We start from the raw sequence: 23813 nt of genomic DNA on the forward strand, positions 1-23813 counted from the left end.
ACTTCCACAAAATGGCCCTGTACGTTCCAGCTTCTGTTCATACATTGCCAAATATGGTCCTACTGGGCAGTTTGGATGACCTCTCCCAGGAGGGACCGGTCCAACTACCTTACCTCCAGAAACCCCAGGAAAAAGCCTTGGCCCAGAGGGGCTTGGACGTGGGAAAGGACTTTCATGAGCCTGAGGAAGGGTCCATAAACCTAAAGATCCAAGATGACTGCCAGCAATAGACTTGTCCACTTTAATTCGAAGAAAGTCACTTCTCTGAGCTCTGGGGTTATAAGGATAATAACCTTGCTGGAGGATAATTCTATTAAAATCTTTTTCTACGACATCATGTGGGTGGGGCTATTTATTTCCAGAGCTCTGGAAAAATCACAGGAGGGACAAGTATAAGGCCTAGTACACCAGGACCACCTCTTCGAGGGTGGGTTCTGGTAACTTGAGAGGCTCTGGTTTAAAAAAAGTGGGAAAGTATTTGGGCTTTTCGCTCTAGGCCTCTTAAGACAAAGAACCTGATTGGGAGGAAATCGACAAAATGGCGCCAAGGGCGCCCTCACTGGTGATGAGATTCATCTAATTCACGAAAAAGGATCCTCAAATTACAGCGTAAACAGCACATACTTTTTAAAATTCCGTCCACCCCAATTAGTCCGGCCCTCCCTCCACCACTACAAACTCCTTTTTAAGAGAAATAAAAATGATGTGAAAGGGGCGCTTTGCGCCTTGAAGGGAAACACTTCCGGGGGAAGAATGCTAGTGTGCGCACAAGCGAGAACGCCGGAGGAAAGGAATCGGAAGTACGAAAATGCGCATGCGTCTGCGTATAAAGTTTAATGGCAGGCCGGGCGGGGAGGTGGCAGAGATGGGCAGGCGGAAGAGATCAGTTTGCAAGATGGCGGAGGAAGCGGAAGGTCCTTTAAAGCAGCTTCTGGTGCCTTTTCTTCTGCCCGAGAAATGCTACGATCGGTTTTTTATTCACTTGGATTTGCTCGATGGTGAGCTCTCTCCAGGATCATGTGATCCTCCGAACGCTGGGATGTAGGGTGGGCTCGGGATGGGGTATCGTATCAAACCACGAGATCATGGCAGCCACTGTCATGACCTTTCGAATGGTAGTGACTAAGGGTGGCCATGTGGGCAGGGCGGAAGTGCCTTCAGTCCCACATGGGAAGGGAAGCCGGGTTCCTTTTACGGGGGCCGTGGGCGGGGGCGTGGTTAATGAAGGCTCCAGTTCGAGCCACTGCTGACTTTTAATTAAATTTTCAGGTTGTTTAGTTGGTACCGGAATTGCTAAGGTTAAGTCTGCCCTAATAATGACCGTGGCTGATAAATTTAACAAACCTTCCATTCATTAGTGTGTTTTACACCACGTGGCTGAGTGGTATAGATTGCGTAGGCTTGAATATCCATTTGTAATAGAAGTGAAGTGATTTGCCCAAGGTCACACAGAAGAATTAAGATTTAAACCTAGGTGTCCATAATAAATGGCGAGATATATCTATGTATCCTTATCTATCAACATGTAGAGAGATTTACGTAGATATATGTGTACATGCATGTATTTTGTCTCAAGTCCAGAACGCTGACCATTTAAAGCAGATTGTCTTCCACACTGTTGTTACAAGTTATCCTCCTCCCCTAGGTTAGGTCATGTGCTAATAGAAGGGCAAGGACCACTGAAGTTGTACCGTGTCAGGGCTCCTTTTGGAGCTCATCAGGGAGGTAGATGAATACTTCAAATCCCACGAAACACTTGTGAAAAAGCTGGAAATATTATAGAATAAGAACAATAAGAAGCTTGGTTTGGCTGGACCATTGGCTATATGAATAGGAGTCATAATCAAGTTGGAAAGGTAAAATTGGGCTCAGGTTGAGAGGCCGAAACAGAAGAATTTTTGTTTGATCCTAAAGTTAATTTAAGCAACCGCTCAAAAGTATTAAATAGGAAAACGACATGGTCAGAAATTGCTTTGATAGAGAATGAATTTGAAAGAAAAGAAACTCGAGAGAAAAGGACCAAGTGCTAAGTACTTGAACTGGAGTGGTGGCTTCTTGAGTCACCAGCAAATAGAAAGATTTAGAAATGTTGTAAAATTGCTAGAGACAAAATTTGATAGGAGAAGGGAATGTGAAAAATTAAGATTTAACATCAAGTCAGCAAGGTGGCAGAGTAATTGGATTCTACGGGAAGACCAATTCAAAACCAGCCTCACACTTGAATTGTGTGACCCCAAGCAAGTTATTTAATCTCTCTGTACCTCTTTTTTGTCTGCAAAATAACACCTGACTCACTATATTGTTATAAGGATCAAAATAGATAACAATTTGTAAAGCACTTTGCAAACCTTAAAGTGGTAAGCTAACTAGTATTGTTAGCAGCAGCAGCTTTGTCAATTCATGTGACCAGAAGTATTCCTTGAGCAGAAATAAGGAAGATGGATGGGCCTTGGGGGGGAAGGAGGGGAAAGATAATGAATTCTGTTTTGAACATTTTGAATTTGAGATGTCTATGGAACATCTATTTTGAAATGTGTAATAAGCACATTTTGTTATTGGAGTTCAGGAGAAAGGTTTGGGCCAGATATAAAGATCATTATGATAGTCATCTTCATAGAGAAATACATTGCAGCTAATAAATAAGTCCACCATAGAGAGAGAAGAGGCTTAACACTCATCAGGACGAAAATCAAGATGCAATAATCAATAAGTGGGTTTGGAGAGGGTTTGGGGAGGGTGTTCTGAGTGGGAATAACAGTAAAATCAAGAGCTCAACAGTAGTGGGGAAAAGTCAGCATTGAGGCTTGGCCAAAGGTAACAGTAGAAATTACTTTTGAATTACTGATAAGGAGGGAGCACCATTGAAGGTTTCTGGGCAGGTGCATCAGGATAATAATAGTGGGTCATACAGGGTTTTAAGGTTTTTGAAGTATTTTCCTCACAGCATCAGTGAAGTGGGTTGGATTGTACTAGTATTATACACTTATAGAAAATAAGAAAACTGAACCAGAGAGGAGTAACATAAGAATTAGAGTTCTAAGGGATTTTTGAGATCTTCTACTCCAGTCCTCTCATCAGACAGATGAGGAAATAGATTCAGAGATTTTAACTTATTTGTCCAAGGTCACAGAGGTAACAATTAGAAGATCCAGATCTCTTAATTTCAAATCCTGAAGTTTTCCTGAGTCTGACAGTGTTGTGCAGGAAGAACTGGGACATTAGCCAAGGTAGGATAATGGTGCAGGGAGGGTAGGGTGTCCAATTTTTCCCTAAGACCTTAGACTCTATGAGGCTATCTTCCGAGGTAGTTCTCAAAGAAGAGCAGTAGAGAGAGGTAGTGTCCCCAAGGCTGGGCCAAAAGTAGACAGGGTATGGAGAAAGATAGGGTGTGGACACTCTACAATCTTCTCTCTTCCTATACCTTTTGGTTTCTTGGCATTGGAAGGCAGGCACAAGCCTCTGCCTTCAGAGGAGGCTATGGGACATGAGGGTTGGACTTGTAGTTTCTACCTTGGCTTTGTCTTTATTAACATCTCTCTCTTTTCTTTTTTTCATCCCCTTCCAGTTCCCTGTCTCAAGATACTAATCAGTAAAGGCCTGGGATTTGGCATTGTTGCTGGCTCATTGCTGGGTGAGTGTCCATTGGGAATCAGAGATGGCTTCTCTGATCCCAAGTGAATTTGTCCCCCTTTTTCCTCAGAAAGCAAACATAGCTGAGAAGGGAGTGAATCTATATTCACAGACTATGACTTTTCTTATTTTCTGTTTGCCCTCTCACAGTGAAACTACCTCAAGTTTTTAAAATTCTGAGAGTGAAGAGCACAGAAGGACTGAGCCTCCAGGCAGTTCTTCTAGAACTGGTGGCCTTGACAGGAACCATCGTCTATAGTGTGGCCAACAGCTTCCCATTCAGGTGACTGAGGGCCCCAAATGGCTTTGGGAGTGTAATAACTACTTCCTCAGGAGGGTGAAGAACTGGAATGTTCTCTACCCATCTTTCTCCCTTTCTCTCCCCTCCTCCCCTTAAAAACAAACAGTTAATGAGAATATTATGTATTCAAAGCTCTGGGAACTGAGGAAATTAGACCAGTCAGGGTCAGAAGCCATGGGAAGGACAGTCTTGTGTTTCTGGCTGCCAACTTCTCAGAGAGGTAATGTTGTTAGGCAACTCCTTTGAACCTCAGATTGGCACTTGCTCTGATAGAGGATAATCCTTGGGAGATGTAGACCTCAAGAAGACTATAGGATTTAGGAGAATTGGGTCCAGCTCTGACCCATGTCTTGGATTCCCTTCAGCTCTTGGGGTGAGGCCTTGTTCTTAATGCTACAGACCATTACCATCTGCTTCCTGATCCTACACTACAGAGGACATACTATGAGAGGTACCCTATCCCTCCCCCCCAAATAAGGGAAAAGTAGGGGAAGCTCTGGGCTGGGTTCCCTACAATCCTGCATGGATGGGGCACAAAAGACTTTAGGGCATCATAATAGAAGAAGGGTTGAGGTTTTGTGGGAGCAAAACAGGGAAAGTAGGCAAACTGGAAAAATGAATTGTCAGTTGATCTTTCCGTGGCACTCCTCCAGGTATGGCCTTACTAGGCATTTATGTCTTGATCCTGTTGGTATTACTCTCACCTCTGATGCCTAAGACTGTGGTCACCCTGCTTCAGGCCACCAATATGCCCGCTGTGATCATGGGGAGGGTGAGTGTGGAGGAGGGGAAAGAGGGTTTTGGGGGTAGAGATGGAGAGGGACAAAATAGGAGGGGTAAGGAGATGGGCAAAGGGTAGGGTTAAAGAACACTCTAGGTGATGGGGAAAGGACAGGAAATGGATGAGCACAAAGGTTTTTTGATTTTCCTTAGTTGCTCCAAGTGATCACCAACTACAAAAATGGCCACACAGGTCACCTGTCAGCAATCACCGTTTTCTTACTCTTTGCTGGCTCCCTTGCCCGAATCTTCACTTCTCTCCAGGTGAGGATCCCCTCAGAGAACTGTCTCTACCTTCCTAGAGGCCCTTACTGGTGAAATGTCAATTTATTCCTGAAAATGAGATTATTTAGGCCTCTTTCAGAATGGGAATCAAGATTCCACTGCCTCTAAAACTTACTTCCTCTTTGGCATTGGCAAATCATTTAAATCTCCCTGGCCTCTTCTAAATGGATTGGACTTTCTTTCTGCTCACTTTCTAACTCTGTTATAATTTTTTGTTTCTATTTTATCCTCAGGAAACGGGTGACCCTCTCATGGCTGTGACTTTTATTGTGTCCTCCATCTGCAATGGTCTCATTGCTTTCCAGCTCCTTTATTACTGGAATGTCAGGATTCCTCAGAAATGGGAAAAGAAGCATCAATAGTGTCTGGGATGCTACTTTCCTCTCTTCCCAGCCAGAACAGTATCTCGAAGCCCTCTCCCCTTTCCCCCCAGTATGGTCTTCATTCCTTTTTTTTTAAACCTGGATTTCTCTCACCCCTAAAACTGACATTTTTTTGGGAGCTGTGCTCCCACCACCTTTTGATTCCTCTGTGCTAACTTTGTTAAACAGCAATCCCCAGACTTCCCAGTCCTCCCCTCACTCCCCTTAGCTTCTTGTTCCAATGTTGAGGAGCTTCAAGAAGGGCTAAAGCCCTCAGAGCAACCCAGGCTGAAAATGGATTGTGAAGAAGATAACAAGACATAGGACCTTTTTAATAGTGGCTTTGGACCATGAAAATATTAGCTGTGGCTAACTAGTTTTATATCTATGGTCCTAATTATTCATCACCATGATAGGACCTCTGATTTCTTGGCAAAGCTCAAAGGGAACTTTGTTCCTCCTCTTCCTTTTGATTCCCAGCTATGTTTCTCACCTGTTTATCCTAGAAAAGTATCTCCTTGCCTGGTCCTCTTCAAACACCCTCTCCCATCAAGATTCTCGAGATGAAGGAAGGTGGACACCTGCACACTAATATAGTCAGCAACCAAAGAGGTGGAGAGACAGCTAACCAGAACCTAAGTTAATGCTGTCTTTTTTTCGGTGGGATCCCTGACTTTTGAACCTTAAGGCCTTCCCCATCCTTGTTATGTAAGACTCCAAGCCTGATGGGAAGTGGTTCAGGGGAATGGTTCAACATAACCACAGGCCTCTCCACCCCCAACTGGGCAAGTCTTGTGTGGAGAAGCAGATCTGGGCCCTGCTGATGATTCCCTGGGTTGATGAGGCTGTAGAGGAAATCAAAAAGTTGACCAATACTCAAAGTCAGAGTTTAATTTTATAAAACATACAATATATAAAAAAAAAATTTTATTCAATACAAAAGTAATCCAGCATTCACTCTTAACTGGGTCCCTCAGAATTCAGGTGTCCAGTCACCTGAAGGTAGTATAATTGTGGGGATACTGCTATTAAGGGAGAGTATCTGCGTTAAAGGTGGGAGATGCATATGTATATCCTCCTGGCATTTTGTGGCCTGTGTTTTAATAGATTAGGGGTGGGACCCAGGAGAGGAGAATGGGGCCAGGGGAATAAGGGTTGTAGGGGTTCAAGAGCTCCTCTTGAATAAAGCTCCAAGAGGAAAGGAACAGAGGGAGGGGGCTTCTGGCTTACAGTGTTGATCTCTGTGAGGAAAGAAAAGAGGAAATGTGAGAACCTGGGTTTCTCCCTCAATCCCAAATCTCTCTAATTTGGTATGCATAATCTCCTGAGATCCCTAGATTCCAGACGCCTGATGACTCTCTCAAACCCAGAATTCTCTGTGGTTCCCTCTCTAGGAGAGAGTGTGTTGGCAGATTTCCTGAGTTACATTCCCCAGCTTTCGAGTTAGACCTGTTTGGGACAAACAAGAGGAGCAGTAGGTTGTTTCAGGCTCAGACGATAGCCTGGATGTCCAGATCCTGTTTGGTGATATCAGTGGGACAGGGACCTCTAGTGGCTTAAGACGCCTTTTGTGGCATATTGACATCAGTTGGCATGTATGTTCCCCAGCTGTTTTTCTTTCCCAGAGAGGACCTGGAGAAGGTTTGTCAACTCTCAGCACTAGGAGATGAGAGAGGGAGCTGGGTCAGCTAAAGGACAGGACTCTGAGAATGTGAAAGTTGATGGGGTATGAAAACAGTGAAGAGAGAAGCTTGTTTCCTAGTCTCATCCTGGCGGGAACCCAGACAGAAGATATGGCCAAAAGTCCTTGTTACACAACTACCCAGAATGAGTACTTGGGATGTAAGGATATTAATTTGGCAGAGACACAGAGGTGGCTGGTCGCAGTAGTTGGGGAGCTCTGCAATGAGACATTGTGTACTCGAATCCTGCTCCCTATCCTCTCTAGGTCCACACTGGCTAATTCACTCCCAACCCAGGTTCTAGGTCAAGCCACCGATTTTGCCAGTAACCCGGGAGCTTCAGTCTTCCTATTTAGATGGTCTACTGCTGCTTATTTCTGCGGCTGAAGGCTCTCAACCGCCCAAACTTAACACCGAATTTTTGGGAAGGTGCGCTCAATTATCCTTCCCCAACCTTTATCTCAACCCTCTTCCAAGGCGCAGAGGTCCTCTAGAAAAGTATGGAAGATGAATGCCTCGGGGTGTAAAGTCCCTCGTCCTTCTGCCTTCACCTCCCTCCCTGGCCATTACTCACCCGCAACCTTCGATCTTAAGAAGAGGGGTAATGGGGCTAAGCCGAAGGCCCCACTCCTCCACCCTGGCTCGGCGCCGAGGTTGCCGCTGCCCCCGTTTGCCCTGGCTAGTTCCAGCCCTCCACGGCCCAGGTTGTGTTCTTGGTCTTGCGACACGGCTGGTACTTATAATCGGGATAATCGCGCAGATGCAGCACCCGGAGCCGCTTCGCCTTTTCCACGAAGGGCCTCTTCTCCGCCTCCCCCAGCAATTTCGACTGCGCGCCCAAGCACTTGGAGATTTCCTAGTTGTGCTTCTTGGTGAAGCTGCGCCATCTGGCGACGCTGGCCAGAGCTCCACACCATGAATGCGTTCCCGGGCCGCTTCACCTTCGTGAAAAGGTGATTCCCGGGAATCCCTGGACTCTCGGCTTCAAAGGGACGGGAAGTGGAAGATGCGAAAATAGTGGATGCAGAGCGTGTCAGGGCCCAAGTCTTAAGTGGAGAGCGGGGGGCAGATAGGAAGGAGGCTCGGAAATGCTCTTGGATCCGGTGTCTAGAAAGGTCAGATTATCCCAGATCTAATATGAAAGATTCCTTCAGAATTCTTCAGTCCTTCTCCATCTCCCCAAACGAAAATAGAAAAATAATCTGTGCTACCTTGTCCCCAGATTCGTCGTCCTTAATTGTGTATGGCCACTCAGCAGGATTTCAAATCTTGCAGGGCCGAAAAGCTAGTGTTGAGCACTGGCAGGTAGCTGGGTTCTCTCTGGCTGGAGCTGTTTTCTCTCCCTCCACAGCTTTTCTTCGGAATCCCCCCCCAAGTCCAGGGTCTCCACCCCTCCCAATCTTTCAAGATGTAATTCGAAAAGGTATGAATACGCTTCACCGGCTCTAGAGCAACTGGCTTTCTGCAGTCATTAGTCTCGTTTTCTACTTGTTTCCGAGGATACCTTCTAACTCCTATCACCCTGGGGGATGGGGGTTAGGGGACTGGAAGGGGATGGGAGGACGGAGGTGGGGCGGCAAGTCAAAGGAGTAGGCTGGCCTAACCCCGGAAAGGTTTTTTAAAAGCCTGATCCCGCCCTATTCGAGGGCCTTCTCCATCTCCGTTTTCTCCGCCCCTCGGCGCACTCAGGTTGACTTTTCCAGGCCCCCATTTCTTTCTCCTCTGGGCTCCTCTTCCTAACCATAGCTCTATTCCAGAAGACTCACTCACCTTCCCAGCGCCCCTGGAATTTGTCCTCAAAGTAATTTTAGGTCTAGAACTACCTTAAAGCAGAAACGGCAAGTGAAATTAAATCCTAGAAAAGGGGTACTTTCTTTTCTCAGCTTGGCTCGTTTCAGGATTTTCTCCAACCCAGTGTCTTTGAGGAAGTTTTGGAGGGGAAATTTTAAGGTAATCTCTCTTAAGTCATCCTGGCAGGTTTTCAAGCTGTGACTTTTTCTGGTGCTGAGGGTTATCCTAACCCTACATTTCTGCTCCTTTACATCCTCAAACTACAGGGGAGCTGGGGGAGAGCAAATTTGGCCACTGGAGCAGCAGAACTATTATTGGTGTCTAGAGCTCGAGAAAAAAAATGTGATCACCTCACTTTGTGGGCAATCTTCAGGGCGCAATCCTGGCCCTAGGGGACTCCAAGATAAACTAAATTGATTATGCTAGTTGCCTTAGCCCCAAATCTCAATTGCTAGCGAGGGACATCCCCTGAGTCACAGTAGGCTAAGGCAAGGTAAAGTATAGGAGAGGCCCAACTCACTTAGCAGTAAATTGGGTGGGGACACTTGGGTAGCCCCATCCTGACTTAGGGGAAGGGTGAAAAGAAAAGGCATCATTTCCAGAGTTAAGGTGCTCTAGAGATAGTTTATGGAAATGGTGATAATGCCGAGTTGGGGGCATGGACAAGGGGGAATGATTAAGGGAACAATGTGGCTGCATGTGAGAAACAAGACTGGGAGGAAAGAAGGGAGCCATTTGGATTTTTTTATTCTCTTTTTAAATACTGTACAGTGAAAAATAAATACACCTTCTCATTAGCCAGACAAAGTCTGCCCCCCTACTTCCCACCCCCAGAGACCTTAGTAGGCCCCTACCCCTGCTTCAAACCCCCCTTCCCATGCCTCCCACCCAATGACACCACCCCCATCCTCCACAGTGATGAGGCCCAGAGAGGGGGGGACAGGATGAGAAGGGGTGCCAAGGGAATCCCCCAAACCATCACATTTGGGTGGGTACAAGACGACCCTCCCCACAAACAGGCCAGGGAGAGAATTAGGGGGCCAAGGAGAGATTGGGGCATTAAAGGATAAAAGGCACATCCAGTCTGATGGGGGGAGGCTCCCCTCACCATAGGGTGGGTAGACAGAGAGGACAAAGAGGGGAGGGTGACCCTGTAACAAGCACACCATCCCACCCACCCCCAAGCCCCTGGGGGGTGGGGAAAACCCACAGTGTGGCCACTGTTCCCTCCCCCCTTAGACAAGAGCAGCTCCAATGCGGGTCAGGAAGGGCTTGTTGGGTAGCAAGCAAGATGGGAGGGAAGAGATACAGGGAGGGGTAGAGGGACTTTTATGAGACTCCATTCACCAAGCTGCCCAGCTCCAAGGACGCAGAGAGCTCCCCATTTTCAGAGGGGCCCTTAGGAAGCTTGCCGACACCCTGGAGGGGAAAAAAGGAAGAGGAAAAAGGTAATGAGAGTCCTTTCCTTTTTTTTCTTTACAATTCCCAGAGGCCAAGCCCTGTGAACTCAAACCTCTGCTTTACCACCCAAATCTACCCTACCCCTCCACCCCATCTATCAGAAAAAAAGGCTTCTCTTCCCCAATGCCAATGCCATTTACAAATGTCTTTGTAAAGACAAAGGTGGGATGGAAGTTGGGGGTTTAGGACAGGAGGAAGAAGAAAGCACCAATATACATCTACCTTTGGTCCTGAGAGGGAGTCCTCGGAAGGAACATGAGTGGGTTCAGGGGGCTGCCTCTGCCGGCTTTGAGATTCTGCCCGGGAAATGTAATCTGCCACTGTCACTGTGAGAAGAAGGGATCTAATGTCTATCCCCCAGCCTTCTAATTCTATCTAAATCCTTTATCATCACAACTCTCAAGTCTAAGGAAGAATCTTGGCTATTCACCTGGCTGCCGGTCTCTACTGATAGAGCCATCTGCCCTGTTACCACGGTTTCGCCTTCTACGGCTTCGGTTACGTCGTTGGGGTTTTGATTCCTCTTCTGTAGGGGAGAGTAGTGATAACGATATTCAGAAAATGGAGGTATTCCAGGTTCCCAAGCCCCATTTATCTCAGTGACCTAGGAAATCCTGCTCACCTAGACCATTTTCAGCCAGGTTAGGTCCATCAGACTCCAGTCCTCCATCTATTATGGTTCTATCATCATCTGTGCGGCGCCGGCGGGATCTTCGGCGCCGGGCACTAGCTGGAGGTGGCTCTCCAGGTTCAGAGTCAACTGGGGGCTCTGGTTCTGATGTATCCAGCAGACTGTAGGGGTTACTGTCAGGATCCTTCAGGACTAGGAAGTTAGAAGAGGGTTTTTGGCATTTGGCTCTCCATTATCAGCTCCTATCCCATTTCCTTCCAAGACTCAGATGAATATTAGGTTGTTCTCTCAGTACCTGAGCTAATGGAAGATGTGCTGTACTTTGTGGGAAGCCGAGGTGTAGGATTGGACCCTCGACCTCGACCCCCCATTGGTCTTCTACGACCTTCTTCACCTCGGCTAGAGGCATCTTGGTCACTATGTCCGGGTCTATCAGGCTCTTCTCGTTTCTCAGATTCTGTTTCAGAAGCAGTAGACAGGTCTGAACCAGGGCCTAGGGAACAGAAGTCAATTTGGTTTCTCCCTACCAAAAAATATATAAGTCCCAAAGAAAAGGCCTTTGCATACAATTTATTTTCCTTCCACTACCTAACTTCTCCTCCATCACAATCTCACCATAGCCAGAACTTCCTGTCCTACGGCCACGGCCACGACCCCCATAAGTTCTAGTAGCATGGAGGGAAGAGGAAGAGCTTTCATCCGTAGCATAGCCAGTTTTATCACCACTGCTGCTCCCTCGGCCACTTCCAGGGGTACGGAAGCCCAGCCCAATCTGCCGAAGCTGCTCATCAATCTGTAGCCTTTCTAAGCGAAGCTGTTCTACCTCCTGTTTGGGAAAGTGAAAAAAAATTATTTGGGGGCCAGAGAAAGGAGAAAAATTTAATACCACCAAACCTCTCTAAATAAGATTTTAGCAAAAAAAACCAAACAAACAAAAACAGATCCTAAATGTGGACAAATCAGGTAACCAGTTCTGCCCATTAGCCCTGTTCTCTTCAGAGATAGTCTCCATAGATCCCAGCTTTCCTAAAAGTTTCAATTCTCCTCAAGACACTCAGGACCTATTTCCCTCCCATGGAGACAATCCTAGTACCTGCAAGTAAGAGAGGTGATATTCCAGGAGAGCCTGTGCATTGCTGATATTCTCCCGGGTGCCAACAAATATGAAAGGAACCATTCCCTGACGGGAAGAAATGGATCAGTAAGGAGAGAGATAAGGTGAGCAAACCTGTTTCCCTCATCTTCACATAAGTTTACATATTGGGGACCTATCTTGAGCAAAATTTATCCTTAACCCCACCATACAAAAGTTCTTATCCTTAAGAACTTGCTCCTACCCATCTTCCCAGGGAAAACCAAATAACTATTTTTCAGCAATACCTCCTCCCTGGGATTCTTCTTGTCATTATCACCTTCCACTCGAACTCTCACCACACCAGACTTATCTACAATCTCCTGGATCACTTTCCCATTCTTCCCAATTACTTTGCCTGTTAAAGGATGAAGAAGATAATAGACAGTTTTTTATTTTGTAAGAGATTTATTTCATTCAAGATGAAAACCACCAGATATCCTTGGAATTCTTCTATCATTCCTGTTAAGAGTTTCTGCTTGTCCAGTCCTCAATCCAGTAGAAGCCTACTAAGTTCCTTCTTAGATATCCAGTTGTTTAAAGCCCTTCATATCTCCCATTCTCTACCTTTTCTCCCACTGGTCCCCAACTCTACACTTTTAATTCCTCTTTTCTCCCTAACCCTGCTTCATTCTGATCACTGGCTATCTAGACTCACCAACCAGGTTCCGGGGCACTTGGACAGAGTCTTCAGAGAATTCAAGGTAGCTTCGGGCCTGCCGGCATGCCTCAGGGGTCTGAAGAAAGAGAGGGAAGATAATTACTGGACACCAGGGCCTGAGCCCTAGAAATTTAAGCTTTCTTTCCTTTCACCACCCTCTTTTAAAGAAAATGTGCTAACACTAAAATCCAAAAAAAAGGGGAAGAATTCCAGTATATTTTCTGTTTCACCCCTCAGGATTCCCAGTACTGACCTCCCCATAGATTCGAAAGGTGCAAGTTTCCTCGCCCAGTTCAATAGCTGTCACCCCAGGAACTTTTCGGGCCTGTTGGATATTGGCACCATGAGTCCCAATTGCTAGTCCCATTAGGTCCTCCCGTACTGTGAATTCTTCCTGGAATGCTGCTGCTAGCTGCTTGCTTGTCTGGAAGAAAAGATGAAGTCAGCTAGGACTTCTCTACAGCTCAGACAGTACTTGACTCAAAGTTCCTCTCTCTGTGTGATTAAGACCACCAAGGACCATGGAAAAGAATGAATTAAAAAGAATAGAACTACAACTTCTAGTGGCCACTAACCCTTGTGACACATTTCCTTGCCAAAGCTTAGAAATTCATGGTAAAGGAAATCTAGTAATCAAGTAGCAAAAAAGTTTTCTGATATTGCTAAGCTTTGCTATTTTGGACAAATCACAATCTTTCTGTTTCAAGTTACATCTACTAAATGACAGCTGCTCTACCTATCTCAGAGGAAAATTCTTATAAAGCTCATATCACAAAGATATGATAGATAACTCATTGAAATAAGCAAAAGCATAAAATACCATTCAAGAATCACCTTACACTTTTTCAAACACTATAGTCTTTCCCTTACAATGAGGAAGGGTTAAAAGGAATCTCAAGATAAATAGAAGTGGTTTAACTCCTAATCAGGGCCTGAGAAGCAAAGACAGGCTGCCTAAATCTTGAAGAAGACAACAAGGAGTCTGTGGGAATAAACCATAGTTAGGTAAAAAGAAAGGTAGAAAAGAATAGCCTCAACAGGAGGTTCCAGAAAAGTTCATTTCCTATAGGAAAGGAGCTGAAACTTTATCAAGAAGCACTGAAAATAGGCCTAAGGGAAAAGAAAATGCTAGACAAGGATAAGTCTTAGGTATGCAAGGTATCCAGGTCTTGAAAGAGATCTACAAGTCCACTACAGAAATTTACCAAGATGTGAAGCTAAAATTGAATCCAGAAATCAGAAATATTTATGGAAAGATGATCTCTACTCCAAACCCAAATTAATCAAGTAAATACACGTATATTAGAGTTTATCTAGAGCAACCTCCTGAAGTTAACAGAGAAAGTGGACATAGCTAGAACAAGAAGAGCCACGTGTTAAAAAAAACAGGACAAAAATGTTTGTGGCAGCTCTTTTTGTTGTAGCTAGAAACTGGAAGATGAATGGATGTCCATCAGTTGGAGAATGGTTGGGTAAATTGTGGTATATGAAAGTTATGGAATATTATTGCTCAGTAAGAAATGACCAGCAGGAGGAATACAGAGAGGGTTGGAGAGACTTAAATCAACTGATGCTGAGTGAAATGAGCAGAACCAGAAGATCACTGTATACTTCAACAACGATACTGTATGAGGATGTATTCTGATGGAAGTGGAAATCTTCAACATAAAGAAGATCCAACTCACTTCCAGTTGATCAATGATGGACAGAGGTAGATACACCCAGAGAAGAAACACTGGGAGGGGAATGTAAATTGTTAGCACTAATATCTGTCTGCCCAGGTTGCATGTACCTTCGGATTCTAATGTTTATTGTGCAACAAGAAAATGATATTCACACACATGTATTGTACTTAGACTATATTGTAACACATGTAAAATGTATGGTATTGCCTGTCGTCGGGGGGAGGGACTAAGGGAGGGGGGGGTAATTTGGAAAAATGAATACAAGGGATAATATTATAAAATATATATATATAAAATAAAAAAAATTAAAAAAAAAAAAAAAGAATTGGAAAATATACTGTGAAGTTATATTATGCATTTTTTTAAAAAGAATGTATGTATTTTTAATTAAAATTGTGTATTGTTTAAAAAAAAAAAAAAAAAAACAGGACAGAAAGCTTAAGAGGAATGAGTATATAATAGTGAAAAGGGAAAAATGAGACTAAAGATGCTACTCTTTTCCAGAAAGTTTAACCCCATTTACAAAAGGTAAAATGAACTGAATACTTTGAACAAGTCACAATTTCTCTGGGCCTAAACTTTCTCAAAAAAAAAAAAAAAAGCTCTCTCTCTCTCTCTCTCTCTCTCTCTCTCTCTCTCTCTACACACAATCAAATACTTGTCACTGTGAAAATAAAAAATGTATATGTATGTGAAAGCATAAACAATAATGAGCCAAATAAATGTATGGGGTAACTATTACAAAGAAGGCAAATGAAACAACTAGGACGACAATCCAGGTATCCTAAAGGATCCCAACATTTTTTATGACACGAGTTGATGGGATATATTTGAATTAAATCAAGTGAACCTATGTGATTACTGGTTCAACAGGAGCTGAATTAAGTGTTCTAAGAGGGGAAGGGACCTTACAGTAGGGGGAAACAAGATCAGAACTCACCTCTAGATGTTTGGTGGCCTCTTCATTTCGGGACATGAGCAGCAGTTTGGTTCGAAGGCTTCGGAAATGCATGTCACCCAGCAAGGATGCCCGTTTTATAGGAGCTTCTGTTGTTGACTAAGTGGGAAGAGAAGTTAACTACTCTCCCCCCTCCCTCCCCATTCCACATAAAAGTGAAGATAAGAGTTGGGCACTAGGATACTTGGGTCCTCAGGGAAAATGGGAGTTTATGAAGCTATCTGGGTCTCTAAAAGAAATAGAGGAACAGAAGGACAAATGGAGGAAATAAGATGTAATTTCAAGGCACAGAAAGGAATCATTTTCTAAGACTTGGATCATTAAAGTATTAGCTCTGTGCTTACACAAACAGGTATTTCATTTGTGGTCCTAGCACTTGGCACAAAGAAAACATTCAACAAATGTTTAATTAACTGGATGGGAACAGGGTAGTCTTAGAGAAAAGAATGAAGGCTACATTTTTAAGTTACACTTAGAGATTCAAGGGAATTGTCAGGAGCTGAAAACCTACCCTTTGCCCTATGCTATTTTGGACCCTGGTGGGTAAGAAGCCTCATTCCCAAGAAAAAAATCATGATCAAGAGCAAGCAAGTACAGTATTCTGTCCTTTGATTAAAAATATTAAAAAATTCCCTCAGGTCCCTCTTTCTCTGCTAAGGATCAGAAGTACAAAGGAGGGGAAAACTGAAGGTATGGGTAAACATGCTTACCAGAATAAAGAGCTCACTGTTAGTGATGTTTAGGAAGATACAGTTGGCTCCCAAAGCCTTCTTGAACTCTTTATGGACATTCTCATTGGAGCAGCTAGGGAAAAGTGACAAACTTTCAGATAGTACAGGGGGACAGAAAGGGAGCACCCAGGAAAATTATCTTAACTAATAGGAGAAAATGGATGGGGATATAAAGTAGAAAATGGGGTAGGGATAGGGAAAGAAAAGGGGAGGCTGGAAAAAAGGAAGGTAAGAGGTGGGATGGCCATGGGAAGAGTCATGAATTAGGGATACCACTCCCTGTGGAGAGCCTTGACACTCACGCTTCTCTCAGATCCTCAGGAACTGCCATGGTAACCTTGAAAAAACTGCCTTTGGTAGCCAGAGGACTGGGATTGACAGGTCGGAGCCGTTCCAGGGTCACAATCTCATTGTAGGTAGCATCACAAGCTGCGTATTCTATGACATAGAACTGATGGGATGAAATAAGAAAGACAGCAATCCTTAGTCTGGAATCAAATCCCCAATCATCCTCAAACTCTACTTCCTCCTAACTTTCTACCCTTGGTTCCAATACTACCTGTTCCACTCCCTAACCCTCCAAGATCACTCACATCTCCCTTCATCATCCGAACCCTTGCCAGCCACCAACCACAAGGCTCCTGCTCATTGGCTCGGGAATAAACCTAGATGGAAATTAGAGAAGAAAACAGAGGTAGTCTTGGAAACTGCCCAGTAACTACAAAAAAAAAAAAAAGTAGAACCCCTCTAAACCAAGAGTAAAAGAAACCAGACAACAGCTGCTAATCAGAATGGATAAGAAGCCATGAAACCTCTCTATTATCTTAAAACTATGGAATTTTTAATGGAAAGGACTCTCTCTTGAAATGTGGGATATCAGAACAGCAGGGAAACAACAGCAGGAAATTCACAAGACCTTAGGCATGCAGGAAAGCTTAAGATAAGAAATTAAAACCACCTGGGGGTAAGGTTCCCTCTTTTACAGATATTTTCAGTCAAGACAGGCACTCTCCTTATCATTCTTCACTTAACAAACAGTGGTGAAGGAGAGGAGAACACTTTGAACAAGTCTAACAAATAAAGAGATATCCAGGCTCTTAGATGAATGATAACTGGGACAAAGAAACAAGTAAAAGACAGTAAAGTGGGATGGGGTAGGATAGAGGTAAGCTGACAGGAGAAGAGAAAGTATCTGTATTTTACTTTAAGTAACTTTAGAGCTCTTACCTCTACCTCATCCCCTTCTGTGATCTCCTTGCTGTAGTCAGTGGGTGGTGGTAGTCGAACATCCCCAAAGGGGATCTGTCTCTCACTCTGCCAGCTGTAAATGGGACAGTGTGTGAAGAGCCTCATACTGATGGAAGTTCCCCAAATGGGAATACTCCCAGAGCAATTCCCCCTGCTTTCCATTCCTTCAGAATTAGAAGATTTTATCTCAAATCCTAATCCCTGGCTCTTCCAAATAGAACCCAATATTTCTTTTATCCATTATCCCTCCCCTCCACCTTTCCTGGGACTACATACCTAACTCTTTTCTCTCCTCCCCAAAGCAATTCTTTTAGGATCAGTTCTTCTCTGTTAGCTTCCACCCCCTGGAACCCTCTCTGAAAACTAGACATCCTGGATTTTCTTTCCCCAGGTCTTACTTGTTCTCAAAGAAGATTGTAACTGAGTCTTCATGGACATCCTTCACAAAACCCTACAGTGGGTAGCGGAGTAAGGTGAGAAAGAAAATGGAGATTTACCATCAGCTCAGAACTCCAGAAGGGAATAAGGGGCAGGCTGGAAGCAGGAAACCTGAGTTCTGGGGGACAGAAGCAATCTGGGTGAGGTGAGTCAGGAGAGGGGTAAGAGACACACATTCATATTCTAAGAAAAGTGTGTCTGTATTTTAAGGGATGGGGAGACACTTGGCAAAAGGCAAACCACTAGAACAAGAGAAAAGGGTAGGGATTGGGGGGAGGGGAATAATTTGGTAACCTGAGGTTGGTGAACCTCTTTTGATAGTGATTTCAGAGCTGTAGTGGACTTCCTTCTGGATCCCAGAAACCCAGAGACATCCCCCCTCCCCCACAATTCTTCCATTTTCTGCTCAACAGGCTGCTACAATCCAATTAAAATACCAAAAGCATTAACTAAATAGTACTAACAATCATCTTCAAAGACAAGACGATGTCCTGGAACACAGAGGAGACAAAGATCTATCTCCTCTTCATAGTAGAACAGTTTTGAGGAAACCTGGCATCCCCATACTGCCCTAGGGAGTAGATGCCTTGGTCTTAAGAAGAAATGGTGGTGGGGTAAAACAGGGCACTGTAAGGGGAAGGGATAAGGATTTAGAGAAGTGGGACACTTGGGTATAAAAATAAGATAACAAAAGGAAGGTGATGAAGGTTCTAGCAGAGACACAGATTCAAAGAACTATTTCTAACTTAATAAAGTACTCCTACCCAAATAGAGATGATGCTCTAAACTGAGGTGACTATATTCATCTGTCCAACTATCTGTTTCTACTTTCCCCATCTTCATATAATGAATGTACTCTAAAAGTTTTATTAAATCTAAGGTAGTACAAAATAGATCAATGGGCCTGGAAAGACTTGAGTTCCAATCCAGCTTCAGACATTTATTAACTGTGTATAACCCTGAGTTAAATTACTTGGCTTTGTATACTTTGGTATCAACTTTAAAAAGGGAAATAGTATCTACTTCCTAGAGTAGTTGTGAAGATTAAATGAGCCAAACATGTGTAACGCATGTAGCATAGTGCCTAGAACAGAGAGATATAAATGTTAGCTGCTATTATTAATAGTAAAGTGTTTCGCATGTAATAGACATTTAATATATGTTTATTTCCCTCCTCTCTTCCTTAAAAAAAACTGGGCTGGGGAGCAGATGGGATAAGGATAAAAATTATCCTAAAGAATAAATACTTTTCTCTGCCTATTCCCACCATAACTATCAACATCACCTTGGATTTTTCAATTATACTATTAGTTTCCTTTATACTGAGAATATAAAGTTAACTTAGTGCAAAATCACCTTCAATTTCCTTTTAGGATAAGTAATGTGTTTCCCAATTTTTCTCTAGAACTTTACTAATTCTCAAAGTAAATAATATTTAATAACAATGGTATCTAACATTTATATAACAAACTAAAATATAATCTGAAACTCATTAGGACTTCACACCTGCCTTGGCTTATTATACATATAAAATATCTTTGAGCTTCTATTCATTAAGACAGTGTCAGCTATTCTGGAAAATCCTTTTAAGGAAAGTTTCTCAGAATGGGGAAAGAGGGCATGGCAGAAGACATGCTCTTTTCAAAAATGGATCCCTGCTCTTATTCATAAAAGCTATCCTTATTTATTTATTTTTTATTTATTATCCTTATTTATTAATGTAAACCAATCATTCCTTGACCACCCAAATTTGGATTTTAGGGAGAAATACCATCCATAATTATGGTGATGTTTTTCTAACCATAATCTTTGAAACTCAAAATTCTTTTCAGGAATTCAGACCCTTGCAGGTTAATGTCATTTACTCCACCTTTAAAAACTGTTTCTTCCCCCAAGAACTAGTAGAGGAAACTGAATGCCTACTTCAGACCTCACCTAATTATCAGGTAGAGAATATGAACAGAGAAAAAAAAGGGCAAGGACAAGGAGAAGCCAGTTCAGCTGACTAGAGGGTCATTTGGTTCACTAACTTTGGCATCAACTGGCTTTGTTTCCTAGAGACTGAGACATTGCTAAATAACCCCACCTTATTCAGTGAAGCAAGGGAAATGTCAAAGAAATTGAGGAAAAAGGGGAACAGGCATGAGGTTCTCTCCATTGTCCAAATGGGGAGACTCTAATTAAACCTTACTTCATCCTTCCAAAACAAAGTAGGCATGATAGCTTCTTCCTATTTATTACCACAACTAAAGTCTATTTAACTTTGATTATGGAACTTTCCCCAAATAATATAATCTTGGCAGGAAGCACCATGTGAGAGAATTGGAAATTGAAGGTTGAGTTTAGAAGGTTTGTTAGAATAAAATGGGAGGCTGAGCATGGTGGCACAAAAACCTTACTACAAGGGACACAGATTGGTGAATTTCTTGAGCTAGGGAGTTCAGAGCTGCAGTGGTCTCTGCTGATCAATTTCTGAACTAAGTCTAGCATCAATATGATGAGCCTATGGGGAGCTCTCAGGGGAGGCCAACCTGCCTAAAGAGAAGAATCAACCAAGTCAAAGCACTTGTGCAGATCAGGAGCTATGTTTCTATCTTAGAAGTAGACTGACAATGGAATTTGAAAAAGCCAAAGATTGAAGTAGAAATACATGAGGCTCTTTGGAGGGAAGCCTCCTGTTAAGAGGTGAGTCTCTCTTAGAAGAGAATATACAACAGGATTCCACATCCATGAGAGAGAGAAAGGAACCTTATCAGGATCCCATATATCAGGAGATATAGTTTTCAAACAATATAGCCCTTTCTTACTAACTACTGTGATCTGTTGAGTCATGAAAACTGTTTCTAAAGACAGAGAGAAAAAAATATTCAAATACAAAAGGATAAAGAGTCCAGCAGAGAATGGTTGAGATTAAAAAAAAAAAAAAAAAAGTTGTCATTGAGAGACATGTAAATAGATTGTTCTGAGGTATTCTAGTCTTTTCAAAATGGGAGAAATGAGATTTAAATAAGAAATGTCAGCATACAGAAATCCATATGCTCTGTTTCCCAACAAATACTCAATTCCCATCCTCACTTTAAATCAAATTCTCACCTTTACCATATTTACATTTGCTAAGGAGAAAGATTTAATACAATATAGGAGGAGCAACTGAGTTTTTAAAAGAAGTTTAAACTACCTGTGTTTATGACAAGGGGGGGGGGGAGGTAGGGGTGAAAAGAAGGAATCTCCTCTCATCTAGATGATTCTTACTAGAGATCCATCTTCTCTAGAAACGGTCCCTAGATACCAATAAACAGAAGAATGAAAGAAGACTAAATAGAACATCTTATAGAACAATAAAACCTCTGACTTAATCTCAAAATCCTTTTTCTCCTAAAACCCAAAGAATTTAAGATTGGAGGTTTATAAAAAAAAGGGCAAAGAACAGTCAAGATTAAGTAGGCATCTGGAAGTACAATTCAAAAGAGAGAAATGTAAGGGGGAAAAAGAGTGAGGACAAGCATATGCTACCAGACACACAGAATTAGAAATGGAGGAATTTTTGCCAGGGCAAATAGAAATGCTGCTATGGGATGGGTCCAAGAGGAAACAAGAGTTTATTCTGGGGTGCCATTTTGAAAAGACTCTGCATTATCACATAATCTAAAATTCCTGGGTTTAGGAAAGAAATGACAAAGAATCAACTAAGGTACTTCTTTTTGCTTAAGAAAGCATTTGTCCGAAAATAAGATTCAAGTTGATTAGACTAAGTTTATATAGTTAACTACTTAAATTAGGAGTGAACTGAGACCCAGATTACCAGAAAACTATCAGATGATAGAAAAAAAGAATATACCCCATAGCAAATACCAAATTCTTTTTAGTTATAATGTGAAATATGCTTTGGAAAAGAAAGGGAGCAGAATGTCTCAAAGGTACAGGGGTCTATTGGGTAAAGGAGGAGAGGGAAGGGAGAGCAAGCTCTCTCCCCATATGTGGCGATATAGGAGAATTTTAACAAACATTTATTAAGTAACTATTTGCTAGGAACTGGATAAAGACAAAAATGACAATCTACCCTCAAGGAACTTACATTCTAGTTCTTCCAGATGTAGGATAGGCTACAATATATGTTCAAACTCAGGCCTGGGAGGTAGAACAAAAACGTTGGCAGGATGTAAGTTACAAGGATGTCCCGTCCCAGCCCCCCCATATTAGAGAATTAAGAAGAAAAATATTGGGATGCAATGAGTCTTCAACTTCAATTATTTTACCTATGAAAGGATACCCCAGAAACCAAATTAGAGGTGGGTAGAAAAGGGTGTGGACAAAAGAAGGAACCTCTGCAGAAATGCCTTTAGAGAGGAGGTTGGGTACAGAAAAAGGGTCCTTCAAGGGGACTCCCTAAAAAAGAGCTGTGGAGAACGCCCAAATAGGGAAGTTACAGGGAACATTCCAGAGACAGAAATACCTTAGGGAAAAATAAAAGAAAGGGGTATTCACTCCTGGGAAAGGGGTTCACTTGAGGTCCCTTTTGAGAAAAACAAACTCGGCTTGGGGCATGACATCGATAATGCATAAATGTACTGGTCCTTACCCGGATCAAGCAATAGTCTAGGTAGGTCTTGCGTGGAAAGTAGAAGTATGGAGGTAGAGGACTTGTATAATGAAGCCATCGACGAATGAGAAAGCAAAATGAATGGCAGAGCATAGACTTCCTAGAGGTCAGGGGGTGCTACTGCTATTTGAGCTCGGTTTCATCCTTTTTCTCCCTCAGTTAGTAAATACAAAGTAGGAGGGGCTCTGAGATAATGGACTGAGGTCTCTCCCAGATTTAGGGGGGGGGTTACCCAAAAACAGAATTAAAGTCTTAACCTTTGGTGAATACAGAAGGGAAGGTCAGCTGTGGGATGAGCAAGAAGGGTGTTCCTGTGGTGAGGTCTTTGGGGGAGCAGGAGGAATGACTGTCTCTGCCCCGGGTAGGAGGGAAGCAGACGAGAGATCAGGAGCAGTCACTGAGGGGTTAGGGAAGGGGGGGGGTCGAGGAGACAGACCCGGGAAGTATCTCCTAGAGGCGGGTCATGAAGTGGGCAAGGAGGAGTCCCGAAAGCCCCTTGCTTCCCCGGCCTGCAGGCATGGACAGGTGTCCCCGGCCAGCGCACCGCCTCACCTTGTAGAAGGCCCCGTTGGAGCCACGCACCTCGACGGGCAGCCCCGGTTCCATGTCCCTCCCGGCAGCTAGGCCGCCCATGGAGGGGCCACTGCCGCTTGCGGCTGCTGCTGCTGCGGCTGCAGTCGCTGCTACTCCTGACCCTCCTCCTCCTCCTCCTGTTCCTCCTCCTCCTCCTCCTCCTCCTCCTCCGACAGCGGCAGCGGCCTGAGCTCGGGCCGGGCCGGGCCCCCTGCGCCGCCCCCCCGGGGGAGGAGGAGGAGCCGGCGGGGACGCCGCAGGGGGCGGGAGCCGGGCAGGCCCCACACCGGCCCCGCCACAACCGACGAGCAGGGGGCCGGGGCCGGGCCGCTCCCCGTCCGCCGCCGCCTCGGTCTCCGCCACTGTGAGGGAAATGGCCGCCGCCGCCGCCGTCTCCTCAGCTACTACTTAATCCCGGGAAGCCTTCGCCTGCGCCTTCGCTGAGCCTTCGCCTTCGCCGCCGCCGCCGCCGCCGCCGCCGCCGCCGCCGCCTCCGCCTCCTCCGCCTCCCTCCCCCTGCCGCCACAGCCGCCGGCACTGCTGTCTACTGCGCAGGCGCGCTCAGCACCCGCCTGCCCCTCGCCGAGACCTGAGAAAAAGTACGGCGCAGGCGTCGAGGAGCGCGTGACCGTGACTAGTTAGCGCGCGCACCCGAGCTGAAACCTTTAACCCTACCCCTAACCCCTAATACTACACGCATGCACGCACACATGCAGGACACCCTGAGCTACGCTTGCGCAGAAGGGACCTATCGGTCCACTCTTCCTCACCCCTTCCAAGGGCGTGTCGAAGGACGAAGCTCCTGCTTATGTCACTTTCTCCCTCTTTCTCTCCTCCCCCAATTTCTCTTTTGTCTGCCTTGTT

At 44.2% G+C, this 23813-nt stretch overlaps 2 protein-coding genes across 6 annotated transcripts; one reads left to right on the top strand and one right to left on the bottom strand.

Annotated features, from left to right (window-relative positions):
- The first annotated feature begins 829 nt into the window (after positions 1–829).
- On the top strand, positions 830–6300 carry MPDU1 (mannose-P-dolichol utilization defect 1). Its single transcript, XM_074311800.1, has 7 exons — positions 830–998; positions 3566–3631; positions 3781–3913; positions 4297–4382; positions 4585–4703; positions 4865–4975; positions 5230–6300. The coding sequence occupies exons 1-7, from the start codon at positions 866–868 to the stop codon at positions 5356–5358; spliced, it is 777 nt and encodes a 258-aa protein (XP_074167901.1). The 5' UTR covers positions 830–865; the 3' UTR covers positions 5359–6300.
- Positions 6232–23410, bottom strand: FXR2 (FMR1 autosomal homolog 2). 5 transcript variants are annotated; one of them, XM_074311797.1, is made up of 18 exons: positions 22929–23067; positions 21852–21904; positions 17737–17789; positions 17318–17411; positions 16684–16755; positions 16393–16541; positions 16070–16163; positions 15342–15458; positions 12970–13140; positions 12714–12792; positions 12304–12413; positions 12017–12103; positions 11539–11749; positions 11219–11416; positions 10915–11115; positions 10723–10818; positions 10515–10618; positions 6232–10250 (listed from the first exon to the last, which is right to left on the bottom strand). In XM_074311797.1, the coding sequence occupies exons 5-18, from the start codon at positions 16696–16698 to the stop codon at positions 10161–10163; spliced, it is 1722 nt and encodes a 573-aa protein (XP_074167898.1). In that variant the 5' UTR covers positions 16699–16755; positions 17318–17411; positions 17737–17789; positions 21852–21904; positions 22929–23067; the 3' UTR covers positions 6232–10160. The 5 variants fall into 5 exon arrangements, with proteins under 5 accessions (XP_074167898.1, XP_074167895.1, XP_074167896.1 ...); XM_074311794.1 differs by lacking the exon at positions 21852–21904 and having other exon boundaries at positions 22929–23408; XM_074311795.1 differs by lacking the exons at positions 10515–10618; positions 21852–21904 and having other exon boundaries at positions 22929–23410.
- Positions 23411–23813: the final 403 nt, after the last annotated feature.

The sequence above is a fragment of the Sminthopsis crassicaudata genome, chromosome 4 (assembly GCF_048593235.1).
Source record: "Sminthopsis crassicaudata isolate SCR6 chromosome 4, ASM4859323v1, whole genome shotgun sequence".
Taxonomy (NCBI): domain Eukaryota; kingdom Metazoa; phylum Chordata; class Mammalia; order Dasyuromorphia; family Dasyuridae; genus Sminthopsis; species Sminthopsis crassicaudata.